General features: G+C 38.4%; 2 protein-coding genes across 2 annotated transcripts in view; both read left to right on the forward strand.

Annotated features, from left to right (window-relative positions):
• The window catches only part of LOC128644241 (hematopoietic cell signal transducer), a 32,384-nt gene extending 23,378 nt beyond the window's left edge, over positions 1-9,006 (forward strand). The window contains exons 3-4 of the mRNA XM_053696924.1: positions 7,419-7,559; positions 8,175-9,006. Coding sequence (XP_053552899.1) covers positions 7,419-7,559; positions 8,175-8,212 — 179 coding nt within the window. The 3' untranslated portion in view covers positions 8,213-9,006. The remainder of the gene's footprint in view (positions 1-7,418; positions 7,560-8,174) is intronic.
• Positions 9,007-20,706: 11,700 nt separating this feature from the next.
• The window catches only part of LOC128644242 (TYRO protein tyrosine kinase-binding protein), a 31,556-nt gene continuing 28,802 nt past the window's right edge, over positions 20,707-23,460 (forward strand). Inside the window, exon 1 of the mRNA XM_053696925.1 lies at positions 20,707-21,027. Within this exon, the coding sequence (XP_053552900.1) occupies positions 20,973-21,027 (55 nt within the window). The 5' untranslated portion in view covers positions 20,707-20,972. The remainder of the gene's footprint in view (positions 21,028-23,460) is intronic.

Raw genomic sequence — 23,460 nt, forward strand, 5'->3', positions numbered from 1 at the left:
CCAAAAGATGTTTGGTGCAATAAAAACTATGAATAATAAGATTATGGGTCAGCAAAGGAGCCAACAACTAAAGTAACATATGAATTACAGATTTTTTTCTCTCACTAAAGAGTTGCTGAACTTTTTAGTGAGTCGAAGGAAAAGAACAGCTGTGACACCAAATACTCTGCAGACTATTACTTTGATGAGCATATATGAGGTTTTTTTCGCTTTCTTAAATGTTGTTTGCCAATGAGGATATACACTAATACAGGTTGTCTAGAGAATGACTTTATAAAATGTAAACTAATAATAGATTACCCCGTCAGTCTTCTAACATAGCACAGTACAGGCGATTCACACAGCATGCAAATTACATATATCAACATAGACATCACTTTTATCAGATGTTGACCACAAATTACAAAACCATTAATGATTATTTGTCTTTCTATGCCTCTGTCTTCTTACACAATTAAACCCCCCAACCCACTCACTGAACTACCCACTAATGCAACCCACTTATTGAAACAACCCACTGATTCAACCCCTCACTGAACTACCCCACTAATATAACCCACTCACTGAACTACCCTAATAATATAACCCACTCACTGAACTACCCCACTAATTCAACCCTATCACTCAACTACCCCACTAATATAACCAACTCACTGAACTACCCCACTAATCCAACCCACTCACTGAACTACCCCACTAATCCAACCCAATCACTCAACTACCCCACTAATCCAACCCAATCATTGAACTACGTAACTAATCCAACCACTCACTGAAACCCCCCACTAATCCAATCCACTCACTGAAATACCCCACTAATGCAACCCACTCACTAAACTACCCAACTAATGCAATCCACTCACTAAACTATCCCTCTAATGCAACCCACTCACTGAAAACCCCCACTAATCGGTCCCACTCACTGGACTACCCCAATAATGCAACCAACTCACTGAACTACCCACTACTGCAACCCACTTACTGATACACCCCACTAATCCAGCCCACTCACTGAAACCCCCAACTAATCCAACCACTCAGTGAACTACCCCACTAATATAACCCACTCACTGAACTACCCCACTAGTCCAATTTACTCACTGAAACCCCCAACTAATCCAACCACTCAGTGAACTACCCCACTAATATAACCGACTCACTGAACTACCCCACTAGTCCAATTTACTCACTGAACTACCCACTAATCCAACCCACTCACTGAACTACCCCACTTATCCAGCCCACTCACTGAAAACCCCCACTAGTCCAACTCACTCACTAAATTACCTCTCTAACGCAATCCACTCACTGAAAACCCCCACTAATCCAACCCACTCACTAAGCCACCCACTAATGCAACCCACTTACTGAAACACCCCAGTAATCCAACCCACTCACTGAACTACTCCACTTATCCAACCCATTTACTGAACTACGGCTACCCCACTAATGCAACCCACTTACTTAACAACCCCATTAATCGGTCCCACTCACTGAACTACCCCACTAATCCAACCTGCTCACTGAACTAACCACTAACGCAACTCACTTACGGAAATCCCCCACTAATCCAACCCACTCACTGAACTACCCCACTAATCCAACCAATTTACTTAACTACCCCTCTAATGCAATCCACTCACTAAAACACCCCACTAATCTGTCCCACTCACTGAACTACCCCACTAATGCAACCCGCTCACTGAACTACCCCACTAATTGGTCCCAATCACTGAACTACCCCACTAATCCAACCACTCACTGATCTACCCCACTAATATAACCCACTCACTGGACTACCCCACTAATCCAACACACTCACTAAACTACCCCACTAATGCAATCAACTCACTAAACTACCCCATTAAGGCAACCCACTCACTAAACTACCCCTTCAATGCAACCCACTCACTGAAATCTTCCACTTATCAGTCCCACTCACTGAACTACCCCACTAATCCAACCCACTCACTAAACTAAACTACCAACTAATGCAACCCACTTACTGAAACAACCCACTAATTCAACCCCTCATTGAACTACCCCACTAATATAACCCAATCACTGAACTATCCCACAAATATAACCCACTCACTGAACTACCCCACTAATCCAACCCACTCACTGAACTACCCCACTAATCCAACCCAATCACTGGAATACCCACTAATTCAACCCACTTACTGAAACAACCCACTAATTCAACCCACTCACTGAACAACCCCACTAATCCAACACATTTACTGAACTACAGCTACCCCACTAATGCAACCCACTTACTGAACAACACCATTAATCTGTCCCACTCACTGAACTACCCCACTAATCATGCCCACTCACGGAACTACCCACTAATGCAACCCATTTATGGAAACACCCCACTAATCCAACCCACTAACTGAACTACCCCACTAATCCAACCCATTTACTTAACTACCCCTCTAATGCAACCCACTCACTGAAACACCCCACTAATCAGTCCCACTCACTGAACTACCCCACTAATGCCACCCACTCACTGAACTAGCCCACTAATCAGTCCCAATCACTGAACTACCCCACTAATCCAACCCACTCAATGAACTTACTAAAACACCCCACTAATCCAACACACTCACTAAACTGTCCTACTAATCCAACCCATTTACTGAACTACCCCACTAATACAACCCACTGACTGAACTACCCACTAATCCAACCCACTCACTCAACTACCCAACAAATTCAACCCACTAAATGAACTACCCCACAAATCCAACCCACTCACTGAACTACCCCACTAATCCAACCCACTCACTGAAAATCCCCACTAAACCAACTTACACACTGAACTACCCCACAAATCCAACCTACTTACTGAAATACCCCACTAATCCAACCCACTCACTGAACTACCCCACTAATCCAACCCACTCACTGAAAACCTCTACTAATCCAACCCACTCACTAAACTACCTCACTAATGCAACCCACTCACTAAACTACCCCTCTAATGCAACCCATTCACTGAAACCCCCCACTAATTGGTCCCACTCACTGGACTACCCCACTAATCCCACCCACTCACTGAACTACCCCACTAATCCAACTCACTCACTGAACTACCCCACACATCCAACCCATTCACTGAAAAGCCCCACTAATCCAACCCACTCACTGAAAACCCCCACTTATCCAACCCACTCACTGAACTACCCCACATATGCAACACACTCACTGAACTACCCCACTAATATAACCAATTTACTGAACTACCCCACTAATCCAACCAACTGACTGAACTACCCCACTAATCCAACCCACTCACTGAAAAGCCCCACTAATCCCACCCACTCACTGAAAACCCCCACTTATCCAACCCACTCACTGAACTACCCCACATATGCAACCCACTCACTGAACTACCCCACTAATATAACCAATTCACTGAACTACCCCAATTATCCAACCAACTCACCGAAATACCCCACTAATTCAACCCACTCACTGAACTACCCCACTAATACAACCCACTCACTGAACTACCAAACTAATCCAACCCACTCACTGAACTACCCCACAAATCCAACCCACTCACTGAATTACCCCACTAATCAAACCCACTCACTGAACTACCCCACTAATGCAACCAACTAACTGAACTACCACACTAATCCAACCCCTTCACTGAACTACCCCACTAATCCAACCCACTCACTGAACTACCCCATAAATCCAACCCACACACTGAACTACCCCACTAATCCAACTCATTCACTGAACTACCCCACTAATGCTACCCACTTACTGAACTACCCCACTAATGCAACCCACTCACTGAACTACCCCACTAATATAACCCACTCACTGAACTACCCCACTAATCAAAACCATTCACAAAACTCCCCCACTAATCCAACACACTCACTAAACTACCCCACTAATGCAACCAACTCACTAAACTAGCCCATTAAGGCAACCAACTCACTAAACTATCCCTTCAATGCAACCCACTCACTGAAAAACTCCACTTATTGGTCCCACTCACTGACTACCCCACTAATGCAACCCACTTACTGAAACCACCCACTAATTCAACCCCTCACTGAACTACCCCACTAATATAACCCAATCACTGAACTACCCCACTAATCCAACCCAATCACTGGACTACCCCACTAATCCAACTCACTCACTGAACTACCCCACTAATGCAACCCACTCGCTGAAACAACCCACTAATTCAACCCACTCACTGAAACACCCCACTAATGCAACCCACTCACTGAACTACCCCACTAATCGGTCCCAATCACTGAACTACCCCACTAATCTAACACACTCACTGAACTACCCCACTAATCCAACCCATTTACTGAACTACCCCACCAATTCAACCCACTGACTGAACTACCCCACTGATAAAACCACTGACTGAACTACTCACTAATCCATCCCACTCGCTGAACTACCCAACAAATTCAACCCACTAACTGAACTACCCCACAAATCCAACCCACTCACTGAACTACCCCACAAAGCCAACCCATTCACTGAACTATCCCACTAATGCAACCCACTAACTGAACTACCCCACAAATCCAACCCACTCACTGAACTACCTCACAAATCCAACCCACTCACTGAACTACCCAATTTATCCATCCCACTCATTGAAAATCCACATTAATCCAACTCACTCACTGAACTACCCCACAAATCCAACCCACTTACTGAACTACCTCACAAATCCAACCCACTCACTGAACTACCCCACTAATCCAACCCACTCACTGAAACCCCCCACTAATCCAACCCACTCAATTAACTACCCCACTAATGCAACCCACTCACTAAACTACCCCTCTAATGCAATTCACTCACTGAAAACCCCCACTAATTGGTACCACTCACTGGACTACCCCACTAATCCCACCCACTCACTGATCTACCCCACTAATCCAACTCACTCACTGAACTACCCCACAAATCCAACCCACTCACTGAACTACCTCACAAATCCACCCACTTACTGAACTACCCCACTTATCCAACCCACTCACTGAAAATCCCCACTAATCCAACCCACTCACTGAACTACCCCACTAATCCAACCCACTCACTTAAAACCCCCATTAATCCAACCCACTCACTGAACTACCCCACTAATGCAACCCACTCACTGAACTACCCCACTAATATAACACATTCACTGAACTACCCCACTAATCTAACCACTTACTGAACTACCCCACTAATCCAACCCACTCACTGAACTACCCCACTAATGCAACCCACTCACTGAACTACCCCACTAATATAACACATTCACTGAACTACCCCACTAATCCAACCCAGTCACTGAACTACCCCACTAATCCAACTAACTCATTGAACTTCCCCACTAATTCAACCCACTTACTGAACTACCCCACTAATCCAACCCACTTGCTGAACTACCCCACAAATCCAACCCACTCACTGAATTACCCCACTAATCAAACCCACTCACTGAACTACCCCACTAATGCAACCAAATAACTGAACTACCACACTAATCCAACCCCTTCACTGGACTACCCCACTAATCCAACCCACTCACTGAACTAACCTACAAATCCAATCCACACACTGAACTACCCCACTAATCCAACCCATTCACTGAACTACCCCACTAATGCACACCACTTTCTGAACTACTCCACTAATGCAACCCACTTACTGAACTACCCCATTAATCCGACCCACTCACTGAACTACCCCACTAATCCAGGGTTTATTGCGGGTGTGTGCACGCAATGGATGGAATTTGAAAGTAACCGGTTTTACAAATTTAACGTGCATTTGGGTAAGCGTGACTATCTTCACTTATTATTTTTATTCTTAAATACATAGTTCTCTATATATTTGTTATATTTTTCTATGCCTATATCTGCATATCTATAGAAATAGAAATGCAGGTATTGGTGTATACACACACATATATGTATGTATGTAAGAATAAAATAACATTATCCTGTAAATGAAGAACATTGGAATGTGAAATATGTACAGTAAATATACAGCAAAACACACATATATATATATATATATATATACATATATATACATATATATATATATAAATAAGTGCACTGGAGCCCTTTGCAGTCATGTAGCTGAAAACATGAAAAAAACATATTTATGCAATATTCAAATTTACTCAAGTGTTTATCTGTGTTTATACTGTAAATATTTCCCATTCCAATGTTCTCCACATAAAAATAGATATTCCTATATGTATATATATATATATATATATATATATATATATATATATATATATATATATATATACACATATATAATCATATATATAGGTATAGATATATATTTTACCAAAATACCATTATTTATTTTTATATATATATATTATAATATATATATAGGAAAAATTCTTCTATGTGAAGAACAATGGAGGGATGTCTGGTTAGTGCACTTGAGAAAATGCGCTCTGTTGACTTTTATGGGGAAATACATTAACACAACTGCGATATTGTAACTTTGCTAACCCAACACGGGCAAGTGAAATCTTTTTACTTCAAACTTTTAATGCACATGGATTTGACGTGTGCAAAAAGCTTACTTCTAGCGGTGTTAACGCTCGAACGGGAGCAATACATAGCGCTCCATTCTTAATCTAGCACTTAGTCATTCACTTATCCACCTTCTTATTAATCCAGCCATACAATCGTTCACCACCTCATTAATCCAACCACCCATGCATCACTCATCTGCTATCCATGGATTCATCCATCAATCCAATAACCTTTCCTCTGCTGAAGGCCTAATCCTCTAATTATCTTTCTATTTAACCCTTTGAGTGCTAACGACGGCTTTGAGCCGTCACAAGCACTCACCCACCTTGAGAGCAATCTGGCGGCTCCCACTGACTCCCACCATGGCGATCTGGCCTGTATAGTGACAGGCATTGCCGGGGATTCACGTTTCGAGTGGTGACATCACGCGCAATGACGTGATGATGCACTGCGCAACTTTATTTAAAAATTACTATATACAATATAGGGAAATACGGCATGCTGCTTAGAAGCCTGTATCTCAGGCATCTAAGCACCTATAGATCCTCAAGACCCACCGTTGGAAAGGTAATCACCTAACCTTTCCAACGGTATACATCTCCATCTCAGGGATCTGGAAAAAAAGTAAAAAAAGTAAAAAATTTATATATTTACAAAATTAAAAAAAAAAATCCAGCTTAGCACCCAGGTGGGAAATGGCTTAGCACTCAAAGGGTTTACCTTTCACTAGCTGCGCACACAATAGAACATCTTGCCTAACTCTCTGAGATTCGCCACTAGTTTATAGGGTTTTAACAACCCATCATACATGTGTCCTCTATCTTACCAATACCTAGCTGTCATTTCCTTCTTTCATTTCAGAAGCTCTTTGTGGTGACTGCTACCGGATTGATACCGTGACTTTGGTTGGTGTGGTCCTGGGGGATATCCTGTTAACGGTCATTATTATCTTGGTTGTATATTTCTGTACAAAGCAAACCTTCCAGAAACGATCAGTCATTGGTAAGTTAGACGCCTCCATATAATGATATGTGAAATATAACAATGACAAGTATAAAAGGTGCATTGATTACTTTAATTATCTCTGTTTGTCAACATAAATCCTCACATTGATTTTCTCCAAAAAATGTATTAATCTAATTATTAATACACAGTGGTGGCATATTGATGATTATAAGTTCAGGTTATATATATATAATTCAAGTAAAGGATAAGCACTCTTTAACCCCAGGCTGAGGTAAGCATATACCAGGGTGCATGTGTCAGATATAAACAGTCAGCACTCACTGGAGTTAAGTAAAAAAGAACTTTTATTGAAAAAAAGTTAAAAGCATAGTCCCATGACGTTTTGGTGTCTACAGACACCTTTGTCAAATGGCATCACCCAGCTTGAGAACCGTTGTACAATCCTGACATCCGGGAGGCAGAGTTATTTTTTACTTATATCCAGTGAGTGCTGTCTTTGCTCTGGACTATATATATATATATATATATATATATATATATATATATATATACTGTATATACTCTGTATATGAGAGTATAAAGTATAATTGAAGAAAATAAATGTTATTAATGTTCCAAACATTAATGAGATTGATCCTTTATATCTTCTAGATGACAAGAAAATCTATATGAACATGCCCGGCAGATAAAGCGAAGTTTTCTGCTGACTGACCACTGACAACATAAAGAATCTGGTTTCTTGAAATTAAAAACCACTGTATATAATTATAAATAATATTTTATATGTATACTCTCTGTAGTGTACTGTGCAAAACGTTCATAAACGAAGATGGTTCCAGTGGGTCACAAACTATGTCGCTTTCCCTGTTTCTCTGCTCACAGCTGATGCCCACATAGAAGAAATTACCTGACAAAGCTCAGCTTTATATATATATGTAGGCACCTACAATTGAGGCTACTTCTTATATCAAACGCACCAAACCATTTTGCACATAAATGAATAAATTAATTAACAAACATAGAGGTATATTCTAATCCTTAAAGGGATAGGAAACCCTAATATTTTCTTTCATTATTCGGATAGAACATTCAATTTTAAACAACTTTTCAATTTACTTCTATAATTAAATTTGCTTAATTCTCTTGTTATCCTTTGCTGAAGGAACAGCATTGCACTACTGGCATCTATCTGAACACATCTAGTTAGCCAATCACAAGAGACAAATGTGGGCAGGCAACAATCAGTAGCTATCTCCCTCTAGTGTAGCATGTGTGTGTTTTTTCAACAAGGGATACCAAGAGAATGAAGCACATTTGAAAATAAAAGTGAATTTAAAAGTGTTTTAAAATGACCGGGTCTATCTGAATCGTGCAAGTTTAATTTTGACTTTCTTATCCCTTTAAGGAAAGCTTACTTTTTTTTTTTCCAAATGTAACTATTACATTTTGTAAATAAAAAAACCCCATTAATAACTTTTCTAAAGGAGTATAATTAAATACACCTGACTTTTGTTTTATATGTTTTGTGCTTCATCTTCCAATATTTTAATAGTCACGTTGATTGGAGTAGCCATGTTAGTCCAGAGATTTAGATATCAAAATAACAAGAGTATTGCATTGAGCAATGATACTTTTTTATTGGACTAACTATACATTTATAAGTTGACAAGTTTTCGGAAGAGTTCCTTCCTTTATCAAGTCTAAAGCAATACTGACCAATTCAATGGAATTTACAGATTGTATCTTAAAACACAGAATAGCTAAGAAGACAGTGCAGGGAGAGGAGGGGGTGTCGTAAAAATCATGAGGGGGGCTTAGGTAACAGGCAGACAGTGTCCAGTGTAGGAGAACAGACAGGGGAAATATATAGCTTTACATAGAGCATATACTGACATAAAGTTATATATCAACATTGAATCAATATCTATAAAGATGTGAAATTGTATATACAGGGGGAATACAAAAGTTAAGAAAAGACAAAAGTGTGGACATAGGCTTACCTGTGTACCTATGTATAAAGAATGTGGAATATACAATGTAATTGACTAAATGAAATTACATTACAAAAAATTTTGCTAATGTGTTAAGAATCCAGAGTCCACATTTAGTCCAGAATTAAACAGGTTGAAGTGCATTATCATTTTCATTTCAAAGGTTTTTCTTTCCATGGTGTTTTTGAAGTTGCCTCTGAGAATTTTGATTTTGAGGTTTTGGATGGAGTGGTCAGGTTGGGTGAAATGGTGACCAACAGGGGTGCAGTATTTTGTTTCACAGTGGTTTTTGATTGAGTGTCTGTGTAAGTTCATTCGAAGGTGCAGTTTTTGGCTTGTTTCTCCAATATAGCATCCCATTTCTCATGCAGTGCAATGTATCATGTATACCACATTTGCAGATATACATGAATATGCCCCTTTAATGTTATAGGATTTATTAAGGTGATTTGCTGTGCTGCTTTCACAAACGTGTTGACACAGTTTGCAGAGAGCTTTATAGCAGCACTTGGTTCCATTCTGAGTGTTCTTTTTCTCAAGGGGTAGCTTCCTATGTACCAGTTTCTGCTTTAGGTTAGGTGCTTGTCTGTATGCCAGGATTGGGGGTTTTGGAAAGATTTTTTTGAGTGTGGGATTCTCTAAGAGTAGTGGCTGTAAGTCTTTTATGATTTTTCGTATCCCTTCCACAGCAGGGTTGTATTTGACTACTAGTGGGATACATGATATGTTTTTCTTCTCCCTGTATTGTAGTAAGTGTTCACGTGGGGTATTGAGGGCAGAGTTAATTTTTTTTATTTATAATCCTTGTTTTGTAACCTTTTTCTCTGAATGATTGGGACAGTGTGATGAGGTGTTTGTCACGGTCCTTGGTATCTGAGCAAATTCTGTGGTATCTTGTAGCCTGACTGTAGATTATGGATTTTTTAATGTGACTGGGGTGGGAGCTGGAGCTGTGGAGGTAGCTGCATCTATCTGTTGGTTTCCTGTATACAGATGAGTGTAGTTTGCCATTTGTGATGGATATTGTTGTATCCAGGAAGCTGTCACAGTCTCTAGAAAAGTTCATTTTAAGCTTGATTGATGCATGAAATAGATTAAATGATTTATGAAAATGTTCAAGGTTTTTTTCTTCTTCTGTCCATATGATGAAAATATCATCGATGTAGCGAAAGTATTTGAATGGTTTGTGAGGGTGAGTGGCTAGGAATCTCTGTTCTAAGTCAGCCATGAAGAGGTTTGCGTACTGTGGTGCCATTTTGGTGCCCATGGCTGTTCCCATGATTTGTAAGTAGATGGAGTGGTTGAAGATTAAATAATTGTGAGTAAGTATAAATTCTGTAAGTTTACTGACTGTAGAAGCACTATATGTCTGGTTAGGGCTGGACAAACTGGTGCCCTCTAACCCTAGCATAGGGACATTCTACATGCTCCCAAAAATCCACAAACCAGGGAACCCAGGAAGACCAATAATAACAGGCATGGACACTCTGACTGAGCAACTATCGGGCCTAGTGGAGAATATTCTTAAGCCCTTAGTTATTAACACCACTAGCTTTATAAAAGACACCACTGATTTTCTTAACAAAATCCGCCAGATAACAGAATTGCCAGAGGATACTATACTTGTGACAATGGATGTGGAATCCCTGTACAGCAATATTCCACATAAAGATGGTATTGATGCCTGCTTAAACTTTCTTTCCTCCAACAGCCCTAACCAGACATATAGTGCTTCTACAGTCAGTAAACTTACAGAATTTATACTTACTCACAATTATTTCATCTTCAACCACTCCATCTACTTACAAATCATGGGAACAGCCATGGGCACCAAAATGGCACCACAGTACGCAAACCTCTTCATGGCTGACTTAGAACAGAGATTCCTAGCCACTCACCCTCACAAACCATTCAAATACTTTCGCTACATTGATGATATTTTCATCATATGGACAGAAGGAGAAAAAAACCTTGAACATTTTCATAAATCATTTAATCTATTTCATGCATCAATCAAGCTTAAAATGAACATTTCTAGAGACTGTGTCAGCTTCCTGGATACAACAATATCCATCACAAATGGCAAACTACACTCATCTGTATACAGGAAACCAACAGATAGATGCAGCTACCTCCACAGCTCCAGCTCCCACCCCAGTCACATTAAAAAATCCATAATCTACAGTCAGGCTACAAGATACCACAGAATTTGCTCAGATACCAAGGACCGTGACAAACACCTCATCACACTGTCCCAATCATTCAGAGAAAAAGGTTACAAAACAAGGATTATAAATAAAAAAATTAACTCTGCCCTCAATACTCCACGTGAACACTTACTACAATACAGGGAGAAGAAAAACATATCATGTATCCCACTAGTAGTCAAATACAACCCTGCGGTGGAAGGGATACGAAAAATCATAAAAGACATACAGCCACTACTCTTAGAGGATCCCACACTCAAAAAATCTTTCCAAAACCCCCAATCCTGGCATACAGACAAGCACCTAACCTAAAGCAGAAACTGGTACATAGGAAGCTACCCCTTGAGAAAAAGAACACTCAGAATGGAACCAAGTGCTGCTATAAAGCTCTCTGCAAACTGTGTCAACACGTTTGTGAAAGCAGCACAGCAAATCACCGTAATAAATCCTATAACATTAAAGGGGCATATTCATGTATATCTGCAAATGTGGTATACATGATACATTGCACTGCAGGTGAAGTGGGATGCTATATTGGAGAAACAAGCCAAAAACTGCACCTTCGAATTAACTTACACAGACACTCAATCAAAAACCACTGTGAAACAAAATACTGCACCCCTGTTGGTCACCATTTCACCCAACCTGACCACTCCATCCAAAACCTCAAAATCAAAATTCTAAGAGGCAACTTCAAAAACACAATGGAAAGAAAAACCTTTGAAATGAAAATGATAATGCACTTCAACCTGTTTAATTCTGGATTAAATGTGGACTCTGGATTCTTAACACATTATCAACATTTTTTGTAATGTAATTTCATTTAGTCAATTACATTGTATATTCCACATTCTTTATACATAGGTACACAGGTAAGCCTATGTCCACACTTTTGTCTTTTTTAACTTTTGTATTCCCCCTGTATATACAATTTCACATCTTTATAGATATTGATGCAATGTTGATATATAACTTTATGTCAGTATATGCTCTATGTAAAGCTATATATTTCCCCTGTCTGTTCCCCTACACTGGACACTGTCTGCCTGTTACCTAAGCCCCCCTCATGATTTTTACGACACCTCCTCCTCTCCCTGCACTGTCTTCTTAGCTATTCTGTGTTTTAAGATACAATCTGTAAATTCCATTGAATTGGTCAGTATTGCTTTAGACTTGATAAAGGAAGGAACTCTTCCGAAAACTTGTCAACGTATAAATGTATAGTTAGTCCAATAAAAAAGTATCATTGCTCAATGAAATACTCTTGTTATTTTAATATTTTAATATATATATATATATATATATATATATATATATATATATATATATATATATATATATATATATATATATATATATATATATATATATGTTTATTGTAACATTGTTACCCTTTGGTAAGTCATTCAATTTATAATAAATTATGCTATGTATGTTTGACATTCCAGTGATAGAAAGTATGTTCTTCTGATTCATTTCTATAGAATGGATCTTAACATTCAAATATTGAAATGTAACATTAGAATATGACATTTGAATGTTAATATCCATAGACATACATGGAAGTCTATGAGAGTCAACATTTAAGTAGTAATGGTCACAGATATTCAAATCATACATTTGTTTGCCATACAATCAACATTCATTTAGTAAGAACAAATGGACCCAACATTTGTTTTTTTTTTTAACAAATGAGCTGAAACATTCATATCTGTCTAATAAAGAGCTCTAATTTTGAGATATCAGATTTGTCATCTATGGCTGTTTATAATATCTAAGGACTAGATCACATATTAGTTGTGAAGTTAGCAACTGATCAAGGCAACAAAAAATACAGGCAGATTTATGTCCCTTTAATGCAGTTTAGGTCATTCTTCTTCTTCTGTAAATCCATATAAATTCAGACTCATACCCTCCCAATAGGTAGAAAAAAACATTTAAATTTAAAAACAAATTAAATATGAAAAAACAGAGGAAACATTGGCCATTTCAAAAGCTATGCAGGTGACAAATATTACACTCACAATTATATATATTTATGTAACCAAATATATGTAATATTTATGTAATGCAGATATGTATGGAAATTTAATTGCAGAATAATATAGAAATCATCAGTATGTCCATCTAAATATGCCATTTTTAAATATATAATAATAATAATAATTATTATTATTTATTTATTTGTAAATCACTGCCTAATTCTGCAGAGCTGGGTACATGAGTTTGGTAACTTGGTAAAAAATAAATAGATATACAAGAGTAGAGGGCTGCTCCCAAGAGCTTACCATCTACAGTAAAATACAAACCTCACATTCTAAACTATAGGGGAGTAATTCTTTGAAGTGCACTTTGGAAAGAGCAGTGGCGAATGGCGCTTTGACAAAAAGAAATACAGCATTGAATAATGCGTGAGTATTGCATTTAGGTTAAAACAGTATGCTGTGTTATCAGCAAGCTTATCTCCCCCTAGTGGGTAAGAATAGGTTTTGCACAAAGACTTCAGGCTAAATGCGTAAAGCTTGTATGTGCAGCTACTCAAAGATCCTTCAAGTCTGAGGAGTTCTTTGTGGAATTCATAAAAAAAAAAAAAAGAAATTACAAAAAAAACAAAAAAAACTTCTTGTTATGCGCAATATAAACCATGAGAGAAAAATGATGGGTTTTATGTCCCTTTATTTTATTAAATAAACAAGAGAAATACAGTGTATTATACTCCTCAATACATTAAAGTTGTATTTCTAATACATTTAAAGGGGCAACACTTTTTGTTTAGATATTTATATCACCTGTATTGCAAATGTGCGTGCAAAAGAAATAATTAAACACAATTTACAATGTTTTAAAGATTGATAGCAGTTCAGGGATACACTCCTTGTAGAATTCATAGTCAAAGTCTCTTTTGCTGTGGTCACATAGTGACAGATGTAAATAGGCTTGAGCACTGATCTAACCAATCACTATGTAGAATGTTGCAGGGTCATACCTGCTATTCCTAAGTATGTATCAGAGGTATCTTACAGCAAGTGCAGGTAAATAGATTATGGACATTTCAGGATAGATTACAAGTGGAGCGCTAATTTATCACACACCCGCAAACGGGCAAATTTGCAATAAATAACAAGCAGTTACAATTGATTAGAGCTCAGAAAATTAACTAGAGATCAGATCTCTGGTTAATTTTCTAATAGTACCCCATTTTTTCATAAAAACTACTGCACTAGGCAGTTTTTACGGGTTAAAAGTGGCAGGTGTGGGTTGTTAGAAAAAAAACCGCACTGAAAGTGACTTTACATTGCGGTCTATGGGGACTGTGTGTTCCCTGTAAATATATATGTATATGCTTATATACAGTACATATACAGTATATTTATGTGTTAATATGAGTATATAAGCATATACATATATATTTATACATCCTGCCATCCGGTGCTTCTTACCCCCTTCACTGCGCTTAGGATCTGTGCCGTGTATGACGGCATCAGAACGAGGCTCCCATTGGAGCCTATGGAAGCATGCTCTCGTGAGCGCAATGCTTCCATGCAATGCGAATGCGAGGTTGCGTTCCCATTGCACCTAACTCATATACCAGTGCACATTTGCGTGCACTGGTATTACTCATTTGACGGCAAATATCATTTTTGCAGAAGCAATATTTTGTGCTCAACTTGTAATCTGGCTTTTCATTGTAGGTTATTGTCATGAATGCCGGGCTGCAGAGGCTAAACTCCTATCCCCCCCCCACCTACCCCCTCTTGTTTCTCAGCGGTTTTGGGCTCCTCAGAGCAACCCAGGATATCCCAGAGCTTTGGTTTTCCTTGATTTATATGTTAACCTGATCTAAAAAGTGCTGGTCGCTGACTGAACCATCTCCCTCCGACCGGCCGGGCCCCTGGATCTACCGGCCGACTACAGCACCCCGTATCCTCTGGAGATCTTTACCTCTGGCTGCTTCAGAGGCCCCTTGCCCCAGAGCTCTGCTCTTTTGGGGATTGGTACCGCGTGGGGAGGGTAAGATGTGGGTCAATTGCCGGAGGTGAGTTCCATAGGGAACTGGGGTTTCCAAGCCCTATTCAACAGACAGCCGGCCCCATAGAATTGCCGCCCGGCCACAGCAGCTCGGATTCCCAGTCCCCTTTAAATCAAGTTGCTCCAGTGGCTACTTGTCCTAGAGCTCTGCTCTCTTGGGAATTTGGACCTCTCAGAGAGGACTAGAGAGGGGATGATTTTTAGGGGTGAGCTCTCTCCGGAACCGGGGGTTTCAGACGCCCCCTCATTATCTCCTTTCTTAATGGCCTTTCCGGTGTACGTTGAATAGCCCATAACTCCGACCCCCAGCCATGGATCAAGGCGCTTTTTGGACACCCTGTAAGGGCCGCCGCTCACCGGGGATCACCCCGAATACACTATCCCTATGTTGCTGGACACTGGGGAACAATGGACTCAATGGAGGCGCCAGCCTGTCTGGAGGGGTGGGAATGGCGGGAGATGTGAAGGTCAGATAAGGCTTGTTATCAAGATCAGTTTGTGTATAAATGTTGTGTGTCTTTCCCAATAAACTGTATACACGGAAATGAGAGTTGTTTTTTTAGACTTTATATTTAGTATATATTCTTGTATAGAAATGTAGGCAGGAGTAAAAGGGAAAGAAAAGTCAAAATGAAACTTTTGTGGTTTATGAACAGAATGCATTTTTTTTTTAAAGTTCCAGTTTAATTCTGTTATCAAAATGTTTTTGTTTTCTTGTTATCCTTTGTTGGAAACCTAGGTAGGCTTATAAGAGCTTAGGAGCGCACATGTGTCTCCAGCATTATATGGTAACAAATGTTTGTATTATTGTTATACATTGTTGCAAACTGCTGCCATAGAATTCTTCTGAACCTATTCAACAAAGAATACAAAAACTAGAAAGTAAATTTGACCATAGAAGTACATTGGCAAGTTTTGTTTTTTTCTAAACCATTACATTTTGCATTAAGGGGCAGTAACGTATTTTTGGCTTTCATTTAAAATACGGTGCATTAAAAGCAAGTACAGTATGTCCTTGTTGTATTTGTGTGCCAATAGGAATGTGCTGTTGTCAGGGGCAATAGAATATTAGATTATCAGTTATGCGGATTCATTTCCTGTAAGCTTCAGCACCAATATAAACAGTGTTCATGGGGGGGGGGGGGGGGGGGAAGTATCACATGTAGGTTAGATCATTTATGATTTAAAGGGAGATTTCAATGCAAAATTAATTTGTTTGAGCATTAAAGGGAGAGCATACACTCATTTCCATATAACTGCATGTAATAGGCACTACTATAAAGAATAAGATGCACAGATACTGATATAAAAATCCAGTATAAAATGGTTTAAAAACGTACTTAGAAGCTCTCAGTTTGGCTCTGTTGAAAAGGCAGTTGGAAAGCCCACTGCAAGTGGGAAATAAGACACTCACTCCTCCCCCTTCTTTGCATATGAAAAGACCCTTTACACAAACAGGAGCAAGCTGGAGAAGGTAGCTGACGGTATTCAAATTAAACTTTGGGGCTTGGTTAGGAGTCTGAAAATCAGAGCAATGTTATTTAAAAATAAGCAAAACTATACATTTAAAAAAAAGCAAAAAAAAAAAAAACTTTATGGGCTATATAAATAGATCATCTACAAAACATTTATGCAAAGAAAAAATGAGTGTATAATGTCCCTTTAAGTCACTTTTATGATTTAACTATGGAGTTGATCAAAATCATTTAGAAAAAACTTATCAAATGGTTTTCAACATAAAATGATCATTAACATGAACGGGTATTTTTGTAGATAAATGTTGAAAATGACTTGTTTTATCTGAAACATAGAAGTTGAATTTTGTATTTACTGATCCTTTAACCCCTTAATGACCGCAGCACTTTTCCATTTTCTGTCCGTTTGGGACCAAGGCTATTTTTACATTTTTGCAGTGTTTGTGTTTAGCTGTAATTTTCCTCTTACTCATTTACTGTACCCACACATATTATATACCGTTTTTCTCGCCATTAAATGGACTTTCAAAAGATACCATTATTTTCATCATATCTTATAATTTACTATAAAAAACATTATAAAATATGAAGAAAAAATGGAAAAAAACACACTTTTTCTAACTTTGACCCCCAAAATCTGTTACACATCTACAACCACCAAAAAACACCCATGTTAAATAGTTTCTAAATTTTGTCCTGAGTTTAGAAATACCCAATGTTTACATCTTCTTTGCTTTTTTTGCAAGTTATAGGGCCATAAATACAAGTAGCACTTTGCTATTTCCAAACCACTTTTTTTCAAAATTAGCGCTAGTTACATTGGGACACTAATATCTTTCAGGAATCCCTGAATATCCATTGACATGTATATTTTTTTTTTTCAAAGACATCCCAAAGCATTGATCTAGGCCCATTTTGGTATATTTCATGCCACTATTTCACCGCCAAATGCGATCAAATAAAAAAAATTGTTCACTTTTTCACAAATTTTTTCACAAACTTTAGGTTTCTCACTGAAATTATTTACAAACAACTTATGCAATTATAGAATAAATGGTTGTAAATGCTTCTCTGGGATCCCCTTTGTTCAGAAATAGCAGACATATATGGCTTTGGCTTTGCTTTTTGGTAATTAGAAGGCTGCTAAATGCCACTGCGCACAATACGTGTATTATGCCCAGCATTGAAGGGGTTAACTAGGGAGCATGTAGGGAGCTTCTAGGGTTAATTTTAGCTTTAGTGTAGTGTAGTAGACAACCCCAAGTATTGATCTAGGCCCATTTTGGTATATTTCATGCCCCCATTTCACCGCCAAATGCGATCAAAGTAAAAAAAACGTTAATTTTTTCACAATTTTAGATTTCTCACTGAAATTATTTACAAACAGCTTGTGCAATTATGGCACAAATGGTTGTAAATGCTTCTCTGGGATGCCCTTTGTTCAGAAATAGCAGACATATATGACTTTGGCGTTGCTTTATGGTAATTAGAAAGTCGCTAAATGCTGCTGCGCATCACACGTGTATTATGGCTAGCAGTGAAGGGGTTAATTAAGTAGTTTGTAGGGAGCTTACAGGGTTAATTTTAGCTTTAGTGTAGAGATCAGCCTCCCACCTGACACATCCCACCCCCTGATCCCTCCCAAACAGCTCCCTTCTCTCCCCCACCCCACAATTGTCCCCGCCATCTTAAGTACTGGCAGAAAGTACTAAAATAAAAGTACTGGCCGAAAGTACTAAAATAATTTTTTTTTTTTTTTTTTTAAGAAAAAAAAAAAAGCATATTTACATATGCTGTGTTTAGGATCCCCCCTTAACCCCCAACCTCCCTGATCCCTCCCCAAACAGCTCTCTAAGCCTCCCTCTTAGCCTTATTGGGGGCCATCTTGGGTACTGGCAGCTGTCTGCCAGTACCCAGTTTGAACAATCAAATGTTTATTTTTATTTTTTTATTTTTCTGTAGTGTAGCTCAATGCCCCAACCCCCTCCCCCCCCCCCCACGGACCAACCCCCACCACCTAAATAACACCTAAGGTTTTTTTTTATACATTTAAATTTGGTCCCAAAATAACATTTTTTCCGTAGTGTAGCGGTTCCCACCCGCTCCCTCCCCGTGCACGCGCCCGCCCGCCGCCCCCTCGTGCACGCGCGCGCGCCTGCGCGCACCCCCGGACTTACCAATCCCACTAACATAATGTGCATCTGCTCTCTTTCTACTCATGTTACTACATAAAAGTAATATATATATATAAATACAGTTTAAAAAAGGTGAACAACATAAAAATAATGGACAACATTGCTACTAGTGAGTAATGTTGTAAGAATTATTTCTACTAAAAAATACCCATGCAGAGGGGTTAAATACATATGTAAAGTCCCACTCGGGGACCACAAGCATTGCTGCTCTTCAGCAGGAGTCAGCTGATGTCTGACAGGTCGTGCAGCTTCTACTGCTGATTTACTCATCAGCTGTCTTTTGGTCAGGAGCAGCAATGCTTGTGATCCCCGAGTTAAACTTTATATATGTATTTAACCCCTTTTCAGTGGTAAAACACATAGTTAAAAGGGTCAGTAACATACGAATTACACACTCTAAAAAATTAGATCATGTTGTTTTTCATAGGAATGTCCATTTAATATCTTCCTTTAAGGTTATAATGTGTGATCACCCTATCTCACTCTTATCACCACAAAGTATTTCTGTCATTGAAATGATTTTGGGTTCAACAGTAGTGAGGAGACATAGAGACCTTCCAAGGAAGTTTTAACCATTAGTCAGAAGCATCAGTCATAATTCTTCCCTTGTCAGTGCCTGACATTGTACAAATATAGCTTGTGCCTAGTAACTCCCTGTATATTATAGTGCACGGACAGAACCCTTTGTTGGATAATGTTCTGGCATTGCCCCTAATCACACACACAGTCCCATGGATCACAGCTTGGAAGTCCTGGAGATCTTGGTATAAAAAAAATCCAGGTGGGCTTTTACAACAATATTCCCATCACATCTAAAATGAAAATTATAGTTAAAGGGACCCACATTTTTTTCAGACAGAGAATTCCATTTTTTTCTTAAAAAATGTAAATTTACTTTTTTTTCTTGTGGTATTCTTTGTTTAAGAAATACCTAGATAGGTAGCATACACATTTCTGGAGTTGTGCACGACAGGAAACACTGCTGAAACCTACTGTTCTAGCAATATAACAGCTAGAAAACAGCTGCCATATAATTCTTCAGTCACATGCACATTCATACACCTTCCTACTAACTTTTCAACAAAGCATAACGAGAGAATTAAGTATATTTGATAACAGAAGTAAATAGGAAAGTTTTGTTTGATTTTACACTCTATCTGAATCAAGAAATACATTTTTGGGGTTTTATGTCCCTTTAAAGTAAATTTCACAACTCTTCCTCTCCTTTGCTGGTAAGAAACTGAGCTCTTACATAAGGGATTTGGTGTTTGCTGCATACAAATGTGGTTTAGCAAGTCACCCTTTCCTCTTCCGGCCAGTGAGTCCTGTGACCACTGCAGAATGTCTAAAGCACTTCTGTATATGACGGTCAGAGGGGAATTAACACTTATGATGCATACTTAGCTCAATACAGCCAGCCTTACTCTGAGACTGCAAAGGCCAACTATACACAGTTTGTACCCGGATAACAGGACAGCATCCAACAGTTCCAGAAAACAGCAAAACTTGTGCTGCCAACATAGAACTCCGCTTGGCTCAGATTTCAGGAAAAATGTATCGGCCCCACTCAGAAGTCACCCTTATGCTTCTAGCATTATATGCATTGGGTAAGTAATCTGTTCCCATCTCAATGCACATCCCAAATAGATTAAAAGCAGTCACATGGCAACAAGTACTAAATGTGTTCAATTCAGCTAGAAACAAACATATTTTACTGAGTATGGACTACAGTCTAAAGCAAAGTGAACAACCTGAGGCTGTCTGACCACAAAGGGGTCTTCCATTTTCTATTTGCTCCTGTTTATATAATTGTGCCTTATCTGGAGAGGTAGCAGTGGTACTGTGTGATAGCCCTTGGTCCATAAGTATGAGCATCTTGGAGCTATTGTATTGTAATTCATGTTACTTCTCTGCCTCTATGTTCTTATTTGCACAGAATACTCAGAAATAACTCAACCCAGTAAAACGTGGAGAACTGTTCTGCTTTTCCTCTTCTGGGTCTGGGTGTGTGTAGGTCTGGACACTTGTACAACTTTATATTAAATGCTTTTATTAAAATATTACATTCAAAATGCTGATACAGAATCATATATTTTACTTTAAGAGAATATATGATCTCTAAATGTGTCCAATCAATGTTTTTTTTTTTTAATATCCAAATGGCAAAGAATGAGGAACTAGGCATGAAACAGGGTAGTGCGGAAATCAAAGAAAAAAAGGCAGAGCACTCTGTTTAAAAAAAAGTGTAACTGATATCAGGTTTGGTACTTAAAGAAAAAGAAAGTGGATTCCAAATAAGTATAATTTAAAGGGACAGCCTACTTGAAAATTTGTATTGTTTAAAAAAGATAATCCCTTTATTACTCCTTCCTCAGTTTTGCATAACCAACACTGTTATATTAATACACTTTTTACCTCTGTAATTACCTTATATCTACGTCTCTGCAGACTGCCCCCTTATCTCAGTTCTTTTGACAGACTAGCATTTAAGCCAATTAGTGCTGACTCACAAATAACTCCAGGGAGGTGAGCACAATGTTATCTATATGGCACACATGAACTAGGGCTGTCTAGCTGTGAAAAACGATCAAAATGCACTGAGATAAGAGGGGGGCTTCAAGGTCTTAGAAATTAGCATTTGAGCCTACCTAGGTTTAGCATTCAAAAAAGAATACCAAGAGAACAAACCAAATTTGATGATAAAAATAAATTGGAAAATTGTATGTCCTATCTGACTCATGAATCAATTTTAATTTTGACTAGACTGTCCCTTAAAGTGGATAGAATTATGGATTATATGTTGAATGTGGGTTTAGGTGAATTTATAAAATGGAAATATTTAAAAAAAAATGTAAAATAAAATATTTTTTAAAGTTCCTGTTTACAGATCACGAGTGGTTGTGTTATTGCGACATATTCTTGCAAGGCGCCACTGCTTTAAGAAACAAAAGAACTCTAACAAAAACCATTATGTATTTCACAACAAAACATTTATAAAATGTAATTTAGGAATCTCATTCTGTGTATTACTGGTTTATTTGTTTTTTTCATTTAATAGCAATGACATCATTAGTTAGATCTCTCTTAGAATATTGTGTTTAGTTGTTGGCATCATTTGTCCAGCAGGAAACAGGAACACAATAAAACAATTGACAATGACAATGTATCTATCTTTCATCTATCTATCTATCTATCTATCTATCTATCTATCTGTCTGTCTATCATCTATCTATCTATCTGTCTGTCTGTCTATCATCTATCTATCTATCTATCTATCTATCTATCTATCTATCTCTCTATCTATCTATCTGTCTATCCGTCTGTTTGTCCGTCCGTCTGTCTATCTATCTGTCTGTCTGTCTGTCCGTCCGTCTGTCCGTCTGTCTGTCTATCTATCTATCTATCTATCTATCTATCTGTCTGTCTGTCTGTCCGTCTGCCTATCTATCTATCTATCTGTCTGTCTGTCTGTCTGTCTGTCTGTCTGTCTGTCTGTCCGTCTGCCTGTCTGTCTGTCTGTCTATCTATCTATCCGTCTGTCTGTCTGTCTGTCTATCTATCCGTCCGTCCGTCCATCTGTCTGTTTCTATCTATCTATCTATCCGTCTGTCTGTCTGTCTGTCTATCTATCTATCTATCCATCTATCTATCTATCTATCTATCTATCTATCTATCTATCTATCTGTCCGTCCATCCGTCTATCTATCTATCTATCTATCTATCCGTCTGTCTGTCTATCTATCTATCTATCTATCTATCTATCATCTATCTATCTATCTATCTATCTATCTATTTATCTATCTAATAAGTATGAAAACAGACTTAAAGGGACAAATAAAGTCAAAATTAAACTTTCATGATTCAGATAGAGAAGCAATTTTTAACAATTTTCTATTTTACTTCTGTTATCAAATTTGCTTTGCTCTCTTGGTATCTCTTGGTATCTTAAGGGGTTAAAGGGACAGTAAAGTCAAAATTAAACTTTAATCATTCAGATAGAGCATGTCATTTAAAAAAACTTTCCAATTTACTTCTATCAA

The sequence above is a fragment of the Bombina bombina genome, unplaced genomic scaffold (genome assembly GCF_027579735.1).
Source record: "Bombina bombina isolate aBomBom1 unplaced genomic scaffold, aBomBom1.pri scaffold_435, whole genome shotgun sequence".
NCBI lineage: Eukaryota > Metazoa > Chordata > Amphibia > Anura > Bombinatoridae > Bombina > Bombina bombina.